The following is a 21,693-nucleotide window of genomic DNA, read 5'->3' on the forward strand; positions in this document are numbered from 1 at the left end:
GGACTCAGGCCTCTCTGTACTCCCTCTCTCTGTATAAAAATATGTATATGCCTGGCCCCAGGCAGCAGATTCCTCTTCTCTAGCACTGGCTCTGGTGCCTGCCCTGGCTCTCCACACCTCCACCTCCAACTCCTTAAACTCCCCAACAATAAGGGTGTACCTGCTTTCTTTTTTAATGCTGCATCTAGGTCAGTCCTTGCAGTTAGGTGTTCCCTGTCAGTGATTCATCACCCAGGGCTTCTGGGAGATGTAGTGCCATTCAGCTCAGTCATTTTGTGCACCACAATATAGGGGTTACATAGGTGATGGTCAAATGACATAGTGGTAACCGGTGACATATTAATAACAATATGTGTCATCATCCAGGATATAAATGGTTCTTTATATTTTAATTAAACTGGCACTGGCAAATAGCTCCCAAGAGAAAGGACACTAGAGAATGCTTTTAGACTATGTGTGAAATTTGAATACATTGTTGACAGCAATTTTCTATTTGTATATCAAAGCCATGTAAGTTTCATCCAGTGTTTTTAATGTTTTGGTTGTTTGACTGTTGTATGACAGTGTTTATTTGGCTCTGAAATTATTGCACCCATCATTATACTGGATTTCCAGTGCTTGCTCCTAGTGTTCCCACCTTCTGCACTTCTCAGGAAATTGTTGTACTGCAGACAATGAGTAATGCCATATAAGAAGTTTTCTTTTGTAGGTGTCCAGTTTCTGGTCCACGACTCTCAATCGTGAAAAAAACAGATGGGAGTCATTCATGATTTAATTGTTTATTTACTCCAGATCCCTAGTTATTTTGTTTATAAACAAGAACAATATAACTATAATCTCAATATGTACAGGTTAGCATATTTTTAAATAATTTGAAATTCACACTTCATTTGACATTGGTGGAGTTCACGTGTGTTTTGATCTTCCTTGAGACAAAGATTTAATGATCCTCTCACCTCTCATGGTTTTAATTCATTGCACTCAGGACAAGCTGCTGTTTACCTGGCGTTATGCAAATTAAGGGCAAAGGAGTGAATTAATATGTAAATTAGCTCTACATTTTATGCTGCGTGGAGAACAATGTTCGAGATGCTGACATCATGGAATCTATGTGACAACAGCTGTGGCTGGTACCTTGCGTCTAATTAATACTTTGTTTTACTGATCTTACCAGAGTTTTCCATGTCACTGATATTGACATCTTGCTAGCTCCATAAGTGTTTTATAAACTTATGATTACAACACGATTTACAGTACTGAACAGTGCACAACAAACCCACATCAGTATAGAGAGAATAATTATAATACGGGAAATAAACTAACAACAGCTTTCCACATTGCCATTAATCTGAAATACACAATTGCTAACCATGAAACGTGCATCAGCCACTTATTTTAACTTTAAATCCACAATAAACTGACCAGTTATCTTGCACTTCTATAATGTGATAATTTAAGGACATAGGGCCTATACATATATTTCAGTAGCATTTGCACATGCAATGCGGGTTTAATTGGCATATTAGTCCCATGTTTTCTTAATTTTTTACATAATTTACTAGAGTATTTGGGATTGACGCTGTCCTTCTCTGTGGCCATGTTTTTGGCAGCAAACCTGTATCTCCCGAGTTTTCAGGCCAAACGTGCACAATCACTTTACATGTTAAAAACATTGCATGTAAACTCCCCTATTGAGGACAAAAAGTTAATATAAGGTACAGTATTGTTAATGCTTGCTCAAAAAGTGGCTTTAAGTGAAGGCCATATCAGAGTTAGAAACCAAGTCCTCCAAAATACAATGCCCAACATATGTGCAACAGTACTGCTAAACACCAGAAAGTAAAATAAAAAAATGATATGTACACACACACACACACACACACACACATGTATTAGCATGGAAAATGCTGTATGAAACTCAGTGATCAGAAATATATAGCCTAACATGTAACATGTAATTTTATCACAAATAATAAATTATATCTATGTTTTTAATATATTCCATCCAAAATAATCGAATGTCAGTGAATGTGTTAGTAAATACATTAATGAGGATTAATTTTCAATAAGAGAAGGGATTTCAAAAACCAACAACAGATGAATCTGTTTATCCGTCAGTCTGTGTAAATATGTCATGCGTGTTTGTTTTGTTTAGTTTTTTACTACTTCTTGGACAGTGTTCAATATACAGTAATCGACTCCTTATAATTGCATATGGGATAATTACATACTCCTTTTAATTGCATAGTAAACAACAGGTCACATTAAATCTTGGAAACATGCTTTGGTTAAATGCATATTGTTTTAATGCATAATTACGATTAGTGCATCAAGTTGTGTGGTCCCATTCAAAATTTCACACCTGATAATTGCATAGTGCTGCCCACTACAGTAAAGTTCAGATTGATATCAAATACTTCCATTATTAGAAGAAGAAATAAAAATCAAGAGAGATTGCAAGCTACATACTTTTTATAGAGTAGTCTGAATAACCCATTATTAACCTATACTTTTTTCTATGAAGATGTGAGCTACCGAAATTCATTATTCCATTTGAGGCTAGATAGATTTTGACAAAGAGTTACATTAAAACAATTGAGAGAAAATACTGTTCGTCTCTAAGTTATTTTTGGTAGCCTGTATTTTATTTTGCATTGCAGAGAAGCAGCGTTTACTTTTCAATGATACATTATTCTGTATTATATCCCAGGTTGATTGAGACTGAGTTGTTGCTTGCTTAACATGAAATAACATATTTCCTACTGATTTCTGTCTATTTTTGTGCTTCTTGTACCATAACCCTACAGTTACTGATTTAAATGTTAGTTTTTTTGTCAGAATTAATAGCTGAAGCCCTGTACTCTATACTGGTGGTGAAGTCATGTACAGGTGTACACATACACACATATTATATTGTTTTGAATTGTATTTTAATAGCTTGCACCGGATTAATGCATACTCCAGTTAAGTGCATAACGTCACAAAGGTTCCAAGCCTATGCAATTATCCCGAGTCCACTATACTTGTAATGGATAATGTACACCCGTCTCATCAATACCACATCTGGATATTTGTTATTTTCATTAAATTAGAACTGATACATTTACGTACATTTACTTATTTCAATTATTATTTATGTATTTCTCTGCAAAGGAAACTTATGCCTCAGTTCCACTGGCTTAAGCATCCGTGCCGTGCCATGCCGTGCTGTGCCGGATGCGTCCCAGAGCTTTTTGTAAAACCAGGCCGTTGTCAGAAGTCCATCCCCTGATGTGGGAGGAGCAGAGCGATTGTGGGTTTGGTTTGCAATTCGTTTTAAAAACAAAGACAGAGAACAATACTACGAGCGATACAGCCTGATGTGGAAAGGACTTTTGTGTCCATTTTATTCTTTATGCTTTACATGATTGTAAACCGCATAATAAATACATGTTTATGTTAAGAGATATTAGGAAGAGCTAAACATGTATAGACATTATATTAAGACAAGCATTACGTTACCATAAGAAAACATTTCCTTGTACAACAATAAAATAAATATTTGCTATTTATTATTGTTGTTATTGTTATTATTGTAATCATGATCAAGATATGTGCTAGTAGATATGCATTTTAAATGGCACAACTTGTCTCCCTTAACTTAATACTCTTACTATAGATTCGTAGCTGCAAACAACACTTTTTGCCGTATTATTTTTAATTTACTTAGCAGATGTCCTTAACCAGGGCAAGTTACAAAATACACATATTTCACAATTAATCATTCAGATCATTCAGTAACAGCAGCTACAATATAGCAGGTTATAATTTAACTAAAATGTGCACGTTTCATTCATGGTGTTTATGGACTTATGGACGCATTTATTAAACCAGTCCTTAATGTTTTAGAGGGAAACCCAGATCTGCTGTATTTATTTATTCATTTAACTTGTAAATGGGCACACATTACCTAAATTGTGCTCACCTTCATACTGACTGTCTTTGCGGGGCCTGACAGACCTGCAAACCATCCGATTAATAAAATCGGCGGCTACCAATCCAGTTATTATCCTTCAGTTTATTTTTAACTAGTCAGGACACTGCACTGGTCCTGTGAAATCCATGTACGGCAAGGCCTACACTCAGACATTAACTGTAAGCAGTCATTGTTTCTGTACGTGGATTTCACTCCATGCTGCTATAATAAAAATGTAATTTCTTTGTGATCCCACATGGCACTTGAGGTTATATCTTCCGGCCTAATGTAGCTGATCTCTTCCCTGTCTGTCTATTACAAGTCAAGCACACATCTCACTTCTGAAAGAGAAGTATTTCCTCAGTGGGTGACGGACGCTTACAGCCACGTCTTGCACCAGATATATAACCGGCCGCAAACGCTTAAGCCAGTGGAAACACCTGTTTAAGCGTCCGGACGCTTAATTACTGGAGAGAAAAATTGCCATGCACACCATGGACATAAGAAAAAAATAAACAGAAAGATGGAGAGATCACTAGGCTCATCTTTCTGTCAACCTGGAAAAATAACATTTATTGTTGTATTTTCCGTTTGCTGGTTTTGATTTTGTGAAAATGAGACGGACTTCAATTATTTCTCCTGGAACTTTGATACACACAGGTTGTCAAGCGGCTCCCCTGCTTACTTCTATCTACAGGATCCTGGTTAGTACTGCGTTCATGTTCATTCGAACCTAAACCTTATTATTTCTCACAAATTACCAGCATCAAAATAAATAAATAAATAAATGTTGGTTTTAGAGGTAAGAATATCATCATATATAAAATATCATTATAAAAATACATTAGTATTATAGTAGTTTTATTGGCACAGCACTACTTTCAAATGCCTCAAACTGAAATTCTTAGTTTATTTTTGCTTAGTCCATTTTAAACATATTTAAACTACAATGTAAAAGACACTAATGTGATTGGATAAGAGAAGTGCTTTTAACTGTTCTTAGTGACCTGTGCAGTGGTTAAGAAACATATTTTAGTACAAGCTCATGCTACACCATATTTAGTAGAAATTATTGCATACAATCTTCACAGTAAAAGTGCTTATTAAAAGGAAGTGGTCTCCCACAAACAAACGACAATTTTAAGTTGACAACAGATTTTAAGAAGTTGATTGGAAAACACATTGAAGAACTGCATTAATCATTTAAATTCACTGATGTTGTGACATTATGGCTTCAAATGAGCTTGAGAAAAGCACATTCACATCCACTGAGAATCATCAAGCCATTCACTGCACTCGGACCCATGAGCCCAGATCCCAAACAGCAGGGACTGGTTCTGAACTGGATGAAGTATTAAAGATTACTGACATACCCAAACTTGAGGCAGTTTGAAAAAAAACAAAGTCTGCTGGTGCAGACTGACACAGGCCAGGGAACCCCCGATTTCAATGCATCACACCTTTCACCAACTACGGACCACCCCTGAGCTTTTTAGTCTCAAAATTCAATGCCATAGCCTAGATAGAAACCATTAAGATTCAAAGACCAGTGACATAGCGCTGAGGGTGTGAATATTCCAAGCCGCATTTCCCAAAATTCTTTTACCTCTTATCTTGTGTATGAATGCCATCCCGTGCAGAGAACTATCAGTATTCAAAAATAATAAAGCTAATTGCAACCACAAATTGGAAAACCCTGTTATTACCTTTGCCTTAAGTTTTAATTTGGATGAACTGGACAGCAGGTTTTCGGAAGAAGATATGGCAGACATTTCAGAAATAGAAAAGGAACATGTCAAATCCAAATGATTGGCAGTCATTGGCAATTCAAAACTAAAACACACATACAAACAACATTTGCCATCAGAAAGGTATAAGAAAAAGAACAAAGAATTGGATTTATCATGTGCTTTTAGGAATTTGGCCTGGTTAGACTACATTATATCAAAATAACTTACTGACACTTTTTATTTTAAATTTAATATGTGTTTTCCTGCAATTATTTTCTGGATGGCATCAGCTTCTTATTAGTCTCTTAAATTGTTCATTATCCAGTGAAACTTAAAGCTGCTCTTTTGCTGTTGTATAGGCTCTGTTTAGGATGAAAGACTCTGATGAAAGCACACTGTCCTAAAATAGCCACCATGCAATAAACAAAACTGACACTCCTTGGCTTCCTGAGATTATAAAAGAGGAACTAAAGAAGAATGACACTCTAGGTTTGGTCAAATAGTAAAGGAAATTATAATTCCCAATTGAGCTGGTTTACACTATAGGTTGACTCCTACATTATTAATCATAAAGGCTTTGTACCAACTCAATAACATGTCTGTTATTCATGTTTTTCTATTTAAAGCTCTAAAGTATGAAAAGTTGTCATGTAGTTCAGTGGTGATAGGCTTATTTTGTTGATGTTAGCAACTGGACATGTGTGCTTCAGCACAGCAGGCAAGTACCTCTTTAAAATGTAGCTATATTACAACATGTTGTAATATAACTACATTTTAAAGCAGCGCCAGAAAATTGGGGGTAAATTACGAATTTTAATTGTCATAGAAAGTTGGCAACTATATAGTTTAACATTAATTTCTGCATTAAGGCTGAAGCTAACAAACATACATCACCTAACCTTGAGGGGAAAGTTGTGGTTAATGGTGGGTGCCCAGGGGGACAGTTTGTCTAGGGCATCACTTAACCTTGTGTTCCTAGAGATACATACGATATCTTTGTCTGTTATCCAAATATATATTTTTTTATCTCACCATATATTTTAAACAAATAAAATAAATATAGGATCATATACTTCTACAATATTTTAAAAACATGTTCCATACACCGAGTCGTAATTGCTAAAAGGCTAATTCACTGTAGCTTGTGAAACAGGTTTAGTTTGACATCCCTTTTTCTGATTCTCAGAGGTTTAACTACATTGATGTTATTTATGTTAAACATTTTTTATTTTTAAACAAACACTTATTGTGCACTTTAGAATACAATGTTGATTGCAAAACAATGACCACCACAATGTAATAATAAAGACATGGTTAGTTTGGCTCAGGACTGACCGATAATGATCTGAAATTATTTTAATCAGAATGCAGTACTGAGCTTACTGAACTAAGTACTTATTTGATAAAGCATACATGTCATGTCTAATAAAATTAAGCTTTGCTTTAAAGCATTTTGAATGTTGCCTACTCTTCTTAAAGAACTCTCCAATTATAGATTGATAATTGACGATTTTACAATATTAGACTGCTAAACTGTGTTACTATGACTAACCTGACCAAAACAGAGCCATGAATAAACCTATTAAAGGTTTTCATCTCTATCTCATAACAATGTTATGACTGACTGAACTATCCCCTCCTTTTCACAGCCAAATATAAAAGCAAGGCCTTTTCCCCACACAATAATTGCACGTCAAATGTAGTAAGCCTAAGACTAAACTACTTTATTCTTCAAAATGATTATGTTGCTGTCTCAGAGTAACTCATTCACGATTACATAGAATAAAACATTATTGTATTTTTCCTTGTTATAACCTTCAAGAGTTATTTTTTTACAGATAGTCCATTGTGCTGTTCAGGGGTTTCTTCAGAAAAAAGAAATGGCATGTGAAGAAGGAAATGAAACTCCTGAGATAGGTGAACATAGTTGCTCCACACCTTTTGAATAAGCTTTTGTTTGTAAAACATTCCTGACTGAGAGGACACTGGGAAGGGTTCAGGATTCCGAATGCGGTACACGAATGAGTGTCTGCAGGCAACAGTGAAGCATGGTGGAGGTTCCTTGCAAGTTTGGGGCTGCATTTCTGCAAATGGAGTTGGGGATTTGGTCAGAATTATTGTTCTCCTCAATGCTGAGAAGTACAGGCAGATACCTATCCATCATGCAATACCATCAGGGAGGCATCCGATTGGCCCCAAATTTATTCTGCAGCATAACAACGACTCCAAACATACAGCGACAGTCATTAAGAACCATCTTCAGTGTAAAGAAGAACAAGGAGTCCTGGAAGTGATGATTTGGCCCCCACAGAGCCCTGATCTCAACATCATCGAGTCTGTCTGGGATTACATGAAGAGAGAGAAGCAACTGAGGCTGCCTAAATCCACAGAAGAACTGTGGTTAGTTCTCCAAGATGTTTGGGTCCAACTGCCTGCCGAATTCCTTCAAAAACTGTGTGCAAGTGTACCTAGAAGAATTGATGCTGTTTTGAAGGCAAAGGGTGGTCACACCAAATACTGATTTGATGTAATTTTTTCTTCTGTTCACTCACTTTGCATTTAGTTAATTGATAAATACAATCTATTAACATGTCTATTTTTAAAAGTATTCTTACTTTACAGCATATTTTCACACCTGCCTAAAACTTTTGCACAGTACTGTATATTCACAGAAAGACTCTATGAGCCCTTAGAAGGTTTTGATTGTTAAGAATGTGTCAAGAATTTCTAAATGTGTGGAGTACATTAGTTTGTCAAAATACTATTTAAGTGTTGTGGGAAAACATTCAAGGGCCCTTTCTCAAGTCCATGTTTCAGGTTTAATTTTCCTTTAAGGCAAATGTAATTATTTAACTCTATGATGTCTTCAATTTTTACATAACAAACAAGCAAATAAATAAATAAATAAATACATACATACATACACACACGCACACACAAATGCTTGCCTGACAATTAACCACAGAAATTCAGATTTTGGCCAGTACAATAACTGATCTATGGTTATCCTCAGTTACACCTTATTTTCAACCCTCTAGTAATGCCTCTTGACTTGGAGAAGAAACATACTGCACTAAGGCTTTGACATAAATTCCACAATACCTCACTCAGTGGAGGGGGTTTTAATGCGTTTGTGCATCAGCTATAATGAGGCCACAGCTTGAGGCTCTAGTTCTAGATGAAGATCCAGACCTGGACCCTGAGAACTTTAGGACATGCACAAAACTAACAGTTCAGCAAAAGAACCAATACAGTCACTTTGTCACTCATAATGACCATGCCATTCAAACTTCCATGATTTATATTTACTCCCCAATGATTATGGATATGTGTAATATGGTATCAGAGCTTGGCCTATTAATCCAGGAGTGATAACATACAAGTGACAACATGGAACAAATGCACATTAACTCACCAGGTTAAACAGTAAGTAAATGATGACTGTGCACATACCCACACTGATCAAGGCAAACTGATCTCTAAAGGGCTCTGAATCCAGCAGTGGTTTGTACACCAATCTGTACAACATTTGGTATGGTTTTGGTTGATGTTTTCTAACTATAGACACTTGATGGAAACAAAATCATGGGAATGCTCAGCACAAGCAAAAATAAAATCTGACAAAAAAAAAAAAAGTTTACAGTGACTGCTCTTCACTGAAGGCATTTGCGAAGCCATTCTTGTATATGATTTGAGGAATGGGCAGGAATTACACTAATCTTCTGCTTATTTATATCACATGACTGTGCATGCAATTATTACACGAGGTGTTTGAAAATTAAATACTATGTTCTGAGATCCATAGATAAGTTGTATCCCCCCCAGCAGTTACTTATATGGTCAACTTGAGCATTTCTAAAGCATTTTCAGAATTACCAATATAGTTTATCTCGTCTTGTACCAGTGCATTTTATGTGGTTACAAATGATGACTTTTCATTCCTGCCTTAGCAGATCAACTGGTGTTTAGTTGTGCATGAAACATCTAACTGAACAACTGTTCAATCAATACAGCCATTGTGTGCATGTAATCTGTACAAAGCTCTTTTCTCCTTGCCTTGGGTAGTTGGGTGGGGGGCGGGGGGAGAATCAGATATTGAATTAGTCATACTGTTTTGATTCAAGTGACCGCACAGGTTGGCACCATTACTTACCTGCATTGTAAAAGTGATCCAGCACTGCTGTTTCACCAAAGTCGAGCTTCCCAAAGTGCACAATTTCCAGTTTACTGCCCGCACTCTCACAAGCCTCTTTCAGACACTGAAGGGCCATGTTTTCAGCCGCATACATCTGTGTCATTTCATTGTTGATCACATACGCCACCGTGATCGCCCTGCTTTTCGCTTTGCCAGCTGTCAGCAGGCCTCCACTGTCTGCTGGGCAACTGAGCACACTGTTGCAAACGCCCGCGCTGGCGATGGGGTCCTGCCAGAACGTGCCCGCAGCGGGCACCGCGCTCGCGCCCCGTGTGCCACCGACATCGTCACCCGCGCCCGGGGCCGGCCAGAAAGAGGGCACGGGCAGCGTTATCCCTTCGCTGTCTTGACTCATCTTTCAAAGGTAAAGGAGGATACGTGTTGGATCAGTTGTGCCGGCGCAGTCTGCCTCTTCACACCTCGTGTTTTCAAAGTTGGTATGCATGCGTTACGCAATTGTCCACGCCAGCATTCCCCTCAACACCGCTGCACAGGTATCCATTGCAAAGCCTCCCACAGCGACGTCGATTATTTATTCATCAATCAGGTCTGCAGCTGAGTAAACACCACACCCAAAAAACAACAATATTGATGGAAGAAAAGCATAAATCACCTCCCCGTGTTTAAAACCCCAGTCCTGCAGAGCCCATACCCAGCTCCTCCAGCAGCCGCGCTCGGCATTGACAGCCACTCGCCGAGTCCAGGAATGTGTCCGACCCCCCGGCCACGCAGAAGCCCCTTCCCCTTCTCTACTCCATCGGTCTGATCAGATGTCTTCTTACCCTCGCTTGCGTCGTCTGCCTTTTATTTAGTTTCGAAAAGTTAAACGGGCAAGTTGGGTTTCAATTCCTATAGAGCCTCTTCGCCTCACCCATTGGTTTCCACCGAAACCATCTTCCTAGAAAGCAGAACCAGTTCACCTTCTATAAATCCGCACGCATGTCGTTATGTCACCGGCCAAGCATGCAAACAAGTTGAAAAGATTGCCCAGCTCCTGTGCAGTGAGCCCCGGCCCCGGCCCGGCCCTGCGCCGCTGCATTGTGTCCCTACACCGACACACGCACCCCGCGGAGGCGGGCGAACGACCAAATACGGGCTGGGTGGTGTTCAGCCCTTAAAGTGACAGTGCACTTGCTGCTGCTGATGTGGTATTTAACAGATACGAATACGGCAGCTGCAATTTATAAACCTGTTTCTCTTCACCTTTTCCTTTCAGTGAAAATAAATATGTAGTGTTCTCCAAGTTTACTGACTGTGCAAACTGTTGTTCGGATAAAACTATAAAAGTGATCATATTCTTAGATCTTCTAATTAATCACCATCCAATATAGTACATTAATTAAATACGGTTGACAACCTCTACTGTGAATGAGTGTTAATGCTTAGAACAATGGTTATATTCTCAAGTTTTAATGAACACAAACTTTAGGCCAGTTGTTTTCCACAACAATTGTATTTTGCTGCCACCTGATGGGAAAACGGTGCACAAACCTCATAATGTTAAACAGGGTTGTGTGTTGTTTAAGTCGCTTACTAAACATGTCTTCCATCTTGATGTATTCATATTATTTCTCAACATAAATGAATCCCGAACAGTAACAATTATTTTAATCCTCCCACTAGGTTTGTATTCGAAGTGCCCATCCTGTGATATGTTATTCGTGCCATGTTATTAATAGTCTTTCGACTACTAAAAGTTTAACTTTAAAATATTTAGTTTGACGCCAATTCTTAATGCATCGGATTGGAATAACACGGCATTCATTTGAGCTGAGTTCATCATTCATACAACGTTGTTAAGTGAATGGTTCAAGTTGAAAGGGGATTTGAATGAGAGACAAATGAAACAAGCAGAGGACTTCTGCAGTAAATACATAACTTTCAAAGTATAAATATTGGCTGTAGCAATTTTGGACTTTTTCACTAGGCAGATATTACTGCTGGTTCTGTCAACTGCTGTCAACAGTTCTTCATTTCCTTCAAACTGCTGTTTTACTGGCCTTCAACTGCTTTTCAACAGCTCTCCACACATGGTTGAATCTCTATTTATTTAGTGTTTTGAGATAACTTGAGACAATTTGCATCTTCTGAGTCCACATAACTAGAATTCTATCTTTTTCTATATACAAGTTTCATTATAATGAAAACCAAAAGAGAAAAGACTAAAGAACAATGCAGAACATTCTAATACCACAAAACAATGCTATTCAGCTCAATACTCATTTCTAGAGATTTCTTATATCAAAGACTATGCCAGTGCACATATACACAGCACAATGCGTTACTAACTTCAAATAATATAATTCAATATGGAATATGTCACAAATGTTGAGCATATTTTGTAGTTACTCATGTTATTTCCCATATTAGTTATGAATAGCACTTAAGTGGATAAAGCCAAAATATTGTTCTATCCAATGGCTGGGCAGTGATACAGCTCCTGAGACTCAGGATGTATTTAAAATATCAGGTATTAATTACTTTGGTATTCATTTGAAATTCCTGAGATGTTGTGGTAAGATGTTGACACAGTGTCATGATGTAGCCAACTATGCCACCTAGTAATTTAGGAAAATCTAGGACCTCAATACCTGACCAATTTCCCTTTTTCTTGTATGACCAGCTTTTTGAATCTCCAGTCTCTTGGATCGGATTCAAATTTTAGATCTTGTTAGCATAAAACAGGTTATCATCACGCAAACTACAGACAAAGAGGTAAGATCAAACCAGGGATATTTTATTAAAAACTTCCTTTTTCTTTTTCCCTTGTATTAAAGGGAACCTCCAGGGAGCAACTGGATGGTGAAAGATCCAAGTATGCAATGATTAAACTAAACACACTGTTAGTAAAATATGGGTTTAATCTTTTGGGGATTAAAAAAAAAGCATATATCAATATCAAACTTCAAACTAAGAAAATAAAATAACAAATTAAGAAAATGGAGACCTCTCTCCAGGCACAAAGTGTGGCAGCCATCACTCAGCAACTCAGTCTTAAAATCCACACTCAAACTACAATTCAGTTTTGGATCAAACTTTAACATATTTTGTACCGATAGGTCATTCAGACACTGCTTTATGTTATACAGCATAGAGGCACACACTGTCCTTTGACTTTCACCAAATCTGGGTGTACTTACTGATTTTGTGTGCGAAACTGTCTTCTCCACTATCTGTTAAAAAAAAATATTATCAGCATAAATTGTGTTGGGCACCATAAGCCGAAAGAACAGCTTCAATGTTCTTGGCACAGATTCTACGAGCCTCTGGACTCTACTGGAGGGATGAACACCATTCTGCCAAAAGATATTCCCACATTTGGTGTTTTGATGATGGTGGTCAAGAGCGCTGTCTAACACGTCGGTCCACAGTCTCCCATAGGTGTTCAGTTGGGTTGAGATCTGGTGACTGCGAAGGCCATAGCATATGAGTCACATCATTTTCATACTCATCAAACCATTCAACCAAGGGTGTTGAAATGATTGTGTGCAGTAAAATGTTGATTAACCTGTCCCAAACCGGAGACTCAAACACAGCCACATAGACAAATAATACAAAAAAAACCTATTAATTTACCTAAGCAAATATACTGAAAGTGAATAAATAAACGTAAGCAGACTTAATACGAAGGCTAAAGAATATGAATGTCAAACATAATACAGATTAGGTTAACTACTATATAAGAAAAACACAAGCACCACCTCAACCCCTCTCTCCCAATTGACAATTAAGGTAAGAAGAGACAAGAACAGATTGACAGGGAGAGAGGATTGGAAGGTGAGAATTTGAATAAACTAATGGTGAGATGGAAAGTAAAAGTAAAAGGACACTGGGAAATATTGTATTTTTGAGGTTGGCCTGGCCAGGCTACTGCTTTACTTAAAAAGACAGGTGGGTGAAACTTACACCCACATAGGGAGCAACAGGAGTGCTACATGGGCATCGGGGTGCAGCAAGGGGGTCCATATCTGGAAGTATCTAGATGTATATTGGTTTGTGCGCACTCGCACAACCTTGTGCTTGTCCTCGACCACTTCCACAAGTCGGGCCTGTGGGTCAACTCAGAGAAGAGCTGTCTTAAGGTACATGCACACTGCCCGCTCGCTAGCGCTACAAAGCGACACACTCCCATTCATTTCCAATGAGAGTCAGTGAATCTCTGCGACAGGGGGCAGAGCTACGCTCGGAGATAAACTCTCCCGGCGACAGCGACAGTTGAGAGATGAGCAATGATCAACTGTATGCTAATTTCCAACGAGCGGGCAGTGAAGGAGTTCGGTGACTACCAATGACAGGCAGATGTGCTCTGCATCTGAAAGTCCCTTCTCTTTTCTACTCGCTAGCTTAAAACATGGACGAGAAACTTATTATCATGGTGTGCGGTTTCCGGTTTCCCCATTATTTATGATGTGTCTCTGGCTTCATACAGAGATACATTTCTAAAAATGGATGCATGGAAGAATGTTTCAGGATCACAGGTGAGTGTGATCACACATCGCTTATCCAAGCATACACCCAGGATACCATCACTGGGCACACACACAGCAATTAACCTAACCACCATGTCTTCGGACAGTGGGAGGAAACTGGAGTACCTGGAGGAAACCCACGGGGAGAACATACAAACACCACACAGACAGATGGCCGAGACTCAAGAAAATCAGAAGAGAGAGAGTCCTGTTAGCCTCAGACTTTGGTTCTCGGTCCTCTTCCTGTTGCTTTGTGTTCTAAACAGTAAACATTTATTTGAAAATCTGCCAGCACCCTTCCCACACAATAAATCCACTTGGTGCCTATATCTATACATATATTAAACATAGGGGTAAGTACATTTGGAATAATTGCTACAATACTAATCTGCCCATTAACCTCAAGAGAAAAGTATCTGAACAATTCATACTACGAGTGGTCACTTACGGATTTGAAACCCGGTCACTGAATGTAAACATTTTACAAAAATGACAAACAACACTGAGTGGACCCTGCCCACAGAACCAGATGTCATGCTTTCTATAAAATCTGTTACATTTTGTTGTTCAGAGAGACTCCACTGATGTTGGGGAGCTTCCCTGTCGGGGCCTTCTAGGCCAGGCATGTTAAATAAATATATTATTCTCTGTACTTCAAGTCTGCTTTTTAAAGAAGGGTTCAACAACACAAATAATCATTAAGAGATGAAAAATGAGAAGAGGTAGAAAAACTAATAAATTGATCTGAGAAGAAAGATATGTGACTGAAAGAGTGAAGATGTTAAAATGGCAAGTATTCAATTCAAATGATCACTTTTATTATTAGTAGTAATTAAGCTATAGAATTCATAGCAGAATCAATACAATAGGATACTTGTCCCACCCGCCACGGGTGCGTTGGCACGGGAAGAACACCCACCTAATTTAAAATGTCAGACTACGCCACTCTGTTTTATTACGGAGACAGAGAACTCACTCCGCACCCTCCCCGCACAGGACGTTTAGATCTCGGCACACCAACAGGACACCATGTACAATAAATACATAGTTTATTAACAGAAGCAGATCGATAAAACAACAATCAATAAAATATATACAGGGACACTTAGGCCTACTAAACTAAAACCGGTTGAACACCTTACTGGGCCGGGCCATAACTATAAAAGCCCTACCCTAATCTAAACAAAGAAAAAATAACGATTTTAACTAAAACCCCTAAAAATAAGTCATCAATAAAGTCACAAGTGCAGATTCCCCTGGGCTTGTCCCCACAGACAGCAACACCACGCACTACCACCACTAGGTAAGCGTGATCTCGGGGCACTCTGGGATTTCCTCTTTATTATCTCGTCCGACTATCTCGCAACCAGACGACGCTCTCACGGTCTGAGGGCAGGAACATCCTCAGGGGAGGCAGCAGGGAGAAACTCCGGGAGGCACCCCTCATACTGCGGTCCTGTGGCTTCCTTCACCGTCAGGAATTACCGTCTTCTGACCACGGGTGCACGGTCCTCATCAGCCACTCTCCACCCGCACCAGCAATTGCCGTCATCTAGTCACGGGTGTGCATCTAGTCTCCTCTCTGCCCTTGCCTCATGCACTGCCCAGCCCCCTCTATTGCCCAGATAGAGCCACCACCTCCCAGTGCGCCAGTGCTCAACTGCTGTTCCCTTTCTGTGCTCTTGTCCCGGCCTAGCTCTCCGGTCTACCTCTCCGGTCACCATCTGTGACATACTGGTTTTGTCTCATCCAACAGACATAATTTTATTATTTAATTCATAAAATGCTTGGAACCCCCTAATAGGATCCAATACAAAGATACTGTAACAGGAATTTAATTTATGGGAGTGTTACAACACATTACATTTAAATTGTATACCTTCACTAGATATCCTCTATGGATGTGTTTACATGTTGATGAATGAGTCACAATAGTGCAGGTACTTCTCATGACATATGGCGGTTATAACTCTTCATAAGTTTTAAAAGTTTTGCGATGTGCTTTAAAAGATCAACACAACAAAATATTAAATGTCAAAGTGGGTAATAAAACTAATTAAGTATTAACCAAAACAGCCTAAAATTGTATTCCAGCTGTACAAACTTAAAAGAAGTCATGACACAAGCTTTACATGCTTTTTATCAGCATGTATACAACACCTATGATTTGAAATATATATACAGAAACAATGTTGGTTTTTAACAATAAATGCAATTTATAATTAATCAGCATCTGAAAATATAATATTTGAAAATCAATCAACAATCAACATTAAGTACTTGTCTATATAATCCCAATTGTTTTAATTAATCCATAGTAATTTCAATTTGTCACTTTAAGCATGGCATTTGTCATGACTAATGCAGTAAAAAAATAAAAACATAATGTTTTGTTGGCCCAAGTGTGTGATAAGAGAATACTTTGATGTTTGAGAATATATATATATATATATATATATATATATATATATATATATATATATATAATTTATATAAATGTGTGTGTGTGTCTGCGTGTAAGTGGTGCTTATAATCTGCAAGTGCTATTTAGACCTTTCTCTCTTTAAGAACCCTTCTGTCCTCTTCATCAGTTCATCTGTATTCCTGAACACTCAAAGATGAGGTGGTGATTTATCAAACAGTCCCAGAGCTTGTTTCTTTTCTTAACTGGATGCTCTTACAATATTAAGAAAATTATCTCTGAATTTCTTATAAAACACAGCATGCAATATAGGATGGATACAGCAGTGTGAGAAGCTCAGAATCTGGGTGATGTCAGTGGCAGTTTGAACATTCTCCAAGAGTTTACACGTCCAAACCATAGTCTGTGACGTGATCAATGTGTTGACAAAGGCGCAAATTTCGTATGGACTCCGAAATATAAGAAATGACAATGTCATCACAAATGTGATACATTTGTCTTTTTTCTTTTTCTGATTGGCATGTGCAAAGCAGTAGTATGCCACATATATAAACAGGAGCACTAGAGGGAGAACAAAACCCACTGAATGTCTGAAAAAGTACATTGCATGCTGCAATGCATCCAGGCCCTTAGGCACTTCATTATCATGACAGAGTAGAATTTTGTTTTGCAGCAAAGAGACGTTATAGAATAACATGGCAGGCAAAGCAAAAAGGGCTCCAAAGAGCCAGGTTGATAAACATAGGGCTATGCTGTTAACAGGTATGAAGGTATTTATAAGGATACACAATAAAAGTAGAAGTTCTGCTCCTGAAGTACTGATATGGCTTTGCAGAGAAAGTCTCCAAACATCCACTCAGAATTAATGTGAACCATGCAAAAGGGCAGAGAGAAGGAGAATAGGAGGTCATTGACAACCAGGTTCAACAGGCACACATCAAGGGTGGTTCTGCTTTTCTGCAGGTAACCATTTACCAGTATCACAGAGGTATTTCCCACCAAACTCAGCATGAACACTAGTGAGAAAATGATAACATGAGCATGTGTGCTGATTTCAAACAGAGGTACTGGACAGGGAGAAGTGCTTGTATCAATATAGAAGTCTGTGAAATTGTAGCGGCTATTCTGGAAAAGATCCTCAAAATCAAAATCATCTGCTGTTAGGATAAAGTTCATCCTCCTTTTCTGTAAAATAAAAAACAAGAAAAAACATGATATTAACTCTTGCTAAAAAAATAAACATCCCAAGTCAAGTTTTTTTTACACATTTTTAAATTTGTCTTTGTCTTCATTGTTTAAATATTTGTGCTCTTTGGAAGACTGGTTAGTCTGAGTGTGTTAATAATTTAAATATGTTTTAGATGGATAGATGGACAGTGATTAAGAACAATCTCACAATCCAATGTTCTATTTTATTGCTATATCATTGATATTTGCAATGGAACAGTCATTACATCAATTGACAAAATAACAAGAACAATATTTACATAATGGATACAAATTACAACATAATCTTTACCTGCATCTCTCATAAAGTAAGAAGTCAAACTGGAACAAGCAGTGTTTAAAATTGGATAAATAAAAATAAAAAATACCTTTGACTCCAACCAGAATTAACACATTTTCAGCAAACTGTTATAACATTAATGCAACATGTGGGTGTGGCTGTTTTCAGATAACCACATAGTTCACCAAGCCTTATCAAGGTCCACAGCTTGTTTAATGCTTAGCTGTTCCTGAAGATCCAATATATAGTACTGTTCAAAAGTTACGTCAGGTGTGAAAAAATGCTGTAAAGTAAGAATGCTTTCAAAAATAGACGTTAATAGATTATATTTATCAATTAACTAACTGCAAAGTGAGTGAACAGAAGAAAAACCTACATCAAATCCATATTTGGTGTGACCACCCTTTGCCTTCAGAACAACAACAGTTCTTCTAGGTACACTTGCACACAGTTTTTGAAGGAACTCGGCAGGCAGGTTGACCCAAACATCTTGGAGAACTAACCACAGTTCTTCTGTGGATTTAGGCAGCCTCAGCTGCTTCTCTCTCTCCACGTAATCCCAGACAGACTCGATGATGTTGAGATCAGGGCTCTGTGGGGCCATACCATCACTTCCAGGAGTCCTTGTTCTTCTTTACGCTGAAGATAGTTCTTAATGACTGTCGCTGTATGTTTGGGGTCATTGTCATGCTGCAGAATAAATTTAGGGCCAATCAGATGCCTCCCTGATGGTATTGCATGATGGATAAGTATCTGCCTGTACTTCTCAGCATTGAGGAGAAGAATAATTCTGACCAAATCCCCAACTCCATTTGCAGAAATGCAGCCCCAAACTTGCAAGGAACCTCCACCATGCTTCACTGTTGCCTGCAGACACTCATTCGTGTACCGCTCTCCAGCCCTTCAGTGAACAAACTGCCTTCTGCTACAGCCAAATATTTCACATTTTGACTCATCAGTCCAGAGCACCTGCTGCCATTTTTCTGCACCCCAGTTACTGTGTTTTCATGCATAGTTGAGTCGCTTGGCCTTGTTGCCACGTCGGAGGTATGGCTTTTTGGCTGCAGGTCTTCCATGAAGGGCACTTTTGACCAGACTTCTCCGGACAGTAGATGGGTGTACCAGGGTCCCACTGTTTTCTGCCAATTCTGAGCTGATGGCACTGATGGACATCTTACGATTGGGAAGGGAAGTAAGCATGATGTGTCTTTCATCTGCTGCAGTGAGTTTCCTTGGCTGACCACTGCGTCTACGGTCCTCAACGTTGCCCGTTTCTTTGTGCTTCTTCAAAAGAGCTTGGACAGCACATCTGGAAACCCCTGTCTGCCTTGAAATGTCTCCTGGGAGAGACCTTGCTGATGCAGTAGAACTACCTTGTGTCTTGTTGCTGTGCTCAGTCTTGCCATGGTGTATGACTTTTGACAGTAAACTGTCTTCAGCAGCCTCACCTTGTTAGTTGAGTTTGGCTGTTCCTCACTTTATTCCTCCTACACAGCTGTTTCTGTTTCAGTTAATGATTGTATTTCAACCTGCATATTGAATTGATGATCATTAGCACCTGTTTGGTATAATTGTTCAATCATACACCTGACTATATGCCTACAAAATCCCTGACTTTGTGCAAGTGTACCTTGAAGAACTGATGCTGTTTTGAAGGCAAAGGGTGGTCACATCAAATATTGATTTAATGTAGATTTGTCTTCTGTTCACTCATTTTGCATTTAGTTAATTGATACATATAATCTATTAATGTCTATTTTTGAAAGCATTCTTACTTTACAGCATTTTTTCACACCTGCCTAAAACTTTTGAACAGTACTGTGCATGCATACATACATACATACATACATACATACATACACACACGCACACGCACACGCACACACACACACACACACACACACACACACACACACACACACACACACACACACAAACATATATAGGAGAGTACTGTAGACATGTAAGGCTCCTGACAGGACATGTGGAAAATGAAAACCCCACCTTTCTAATATGATCAATTTATGATGTCCAACTGTCTCTGGTGAACTGAAATATTAGATTGCTTTTGCAAACACCTGAAACACCTGGAGCAAATCTGAATCACATTGTTGTTTGATGCATAATGGTCCCAAGTAAAGGAACAAAATGATGGAGCCATAACCAGATGCTGCAAAAATTGGCTGAGATGCTGACGCAAGAAAGAACATGGAACAACAGCCCTCAACAACCAACTGTATAGAAAATCAAGTTAAATACGGAAGAGGAACAGAAACCCAAAACAGACAGTGATATAGTCTGAGGATAGAAAAACAGTCAATTTGACAGAGCTCACAGTGCTGGTAGATTATGGCCTGGAAGATAATCATCTGCACAGTGGAATATAAGATGTTCTAACCTATAAGATATTTACCCAGATAGTTCTTCAGGTAAGTTTATGAATTAATTTTAGTGCACATAGAGTATACACACAACATACATTGAGCTAGGTAGCTAGAACAAGAAGAAACCTCCACATGGTTTTAGAAGATGACCAATCAGATACCTTACCACATGCTTTAACTTCACGGATACCTTACTGTGTTCAAGCCCCGAACTTGCTGACTACCCACAGATTCCTTATTCCTGGCTGTGACTTTAGATTACTTTAGAAAAACAAGGTAGATTTGACCTTTCTCATAAAACCCCATTAACTTCTTCCGCAGCAGTTTCTACCATGAAACCTACTGCAGGTCAAGGCAACAAAACACCTGAGATGGAAGGTGCCCATCAGAGACTGCAAAATAAACCATGAAACCCTTTCCAGGTGTATGCCATATTGATGTGCTATAGAGGCCATACTTATTGAACACAGTGTGTTGATACACTAGTGTGGCCAAAATGTTGCCAATAAAAGCATTATTTCATTTAAACATTTTTATTAAACAAAATCCTGTTCTAAAGAGAAGTGTTGAGCAGTAAAATTGGAACAATCAGTTTTTCTGTTAAAATAATTGAAAAATCAAATGATCCCAGTTTATAATTAAAATTCAAATGTAATTACATATTAAGTCTTGCAAATGGTCTTGGTCATTAGTTTATGGTACTCTAATCCAGTTTACAATCTATGAGTTTGGGTTCTTTCAGACTGTAGTGTATCTTTTATTAGTTTTGATTTCTATACATATCTCTAGGGAAACTTGACATAAAGAATACAAATAAGAAATACTAAATACACAAAAACATCTTTACTTAGTGTGCATTTTAATACACTGTAATAGGAGTTCAGCATCTTGGTGTACTTGTGACAAAAATATAGTAATAATAATACTGTATTTATTACATTCTCCTTTTATGTTTTGACAAACTTGAATCACACCAGGGGGCAGTAAAGTATTAGGTAAAACTTATTCTAAAATTAGTCTAGTTATAAGCT

General features: G+C 38.3%; 1 protein-coding gene across 1 annotated transcript in view; it reads right to left on the reverse strand.

Annotated features, from left to right (window-relative positions):
* Positions 1 to 10,932, reverse strand: part of map3k5 (mitogen-activated protein kinase kinase kinase 5) — a 68,972-nt gene extending 58,040 nt beyond the window's left edge. The window contains exon 1 of the mRNA XM_066699166.1: positions 9,839 to 10,932. Within this exon, the coding sequence (XP_066555263.1) occupies positions 9,839 to 10,235 (397 nt within the window). The 5' untranslated portion in view covers positions 10,236 to 10,932. The remainder of the gene's footprint in view (positions 1 to 9,838) is intronic.
* Between the last annotated feature and the right edge of the window lie 10,761 nt (positions 10,933 to 21,693).

Source organism: Amia ocellicauda, chromosome 1, assembly GCF_036373705.1.
Source record: "Amia ocellicauda isolate fAmiCal2 chromosome 1, fAmiCal2.hap1, whole genome shotgun sequence".
Lineage (NCBI taxonomy): Eukaryota > Metazoa > Chordata > Actinopteri > Amiiformes > Amiidae > Amia > Amia ocellicauda.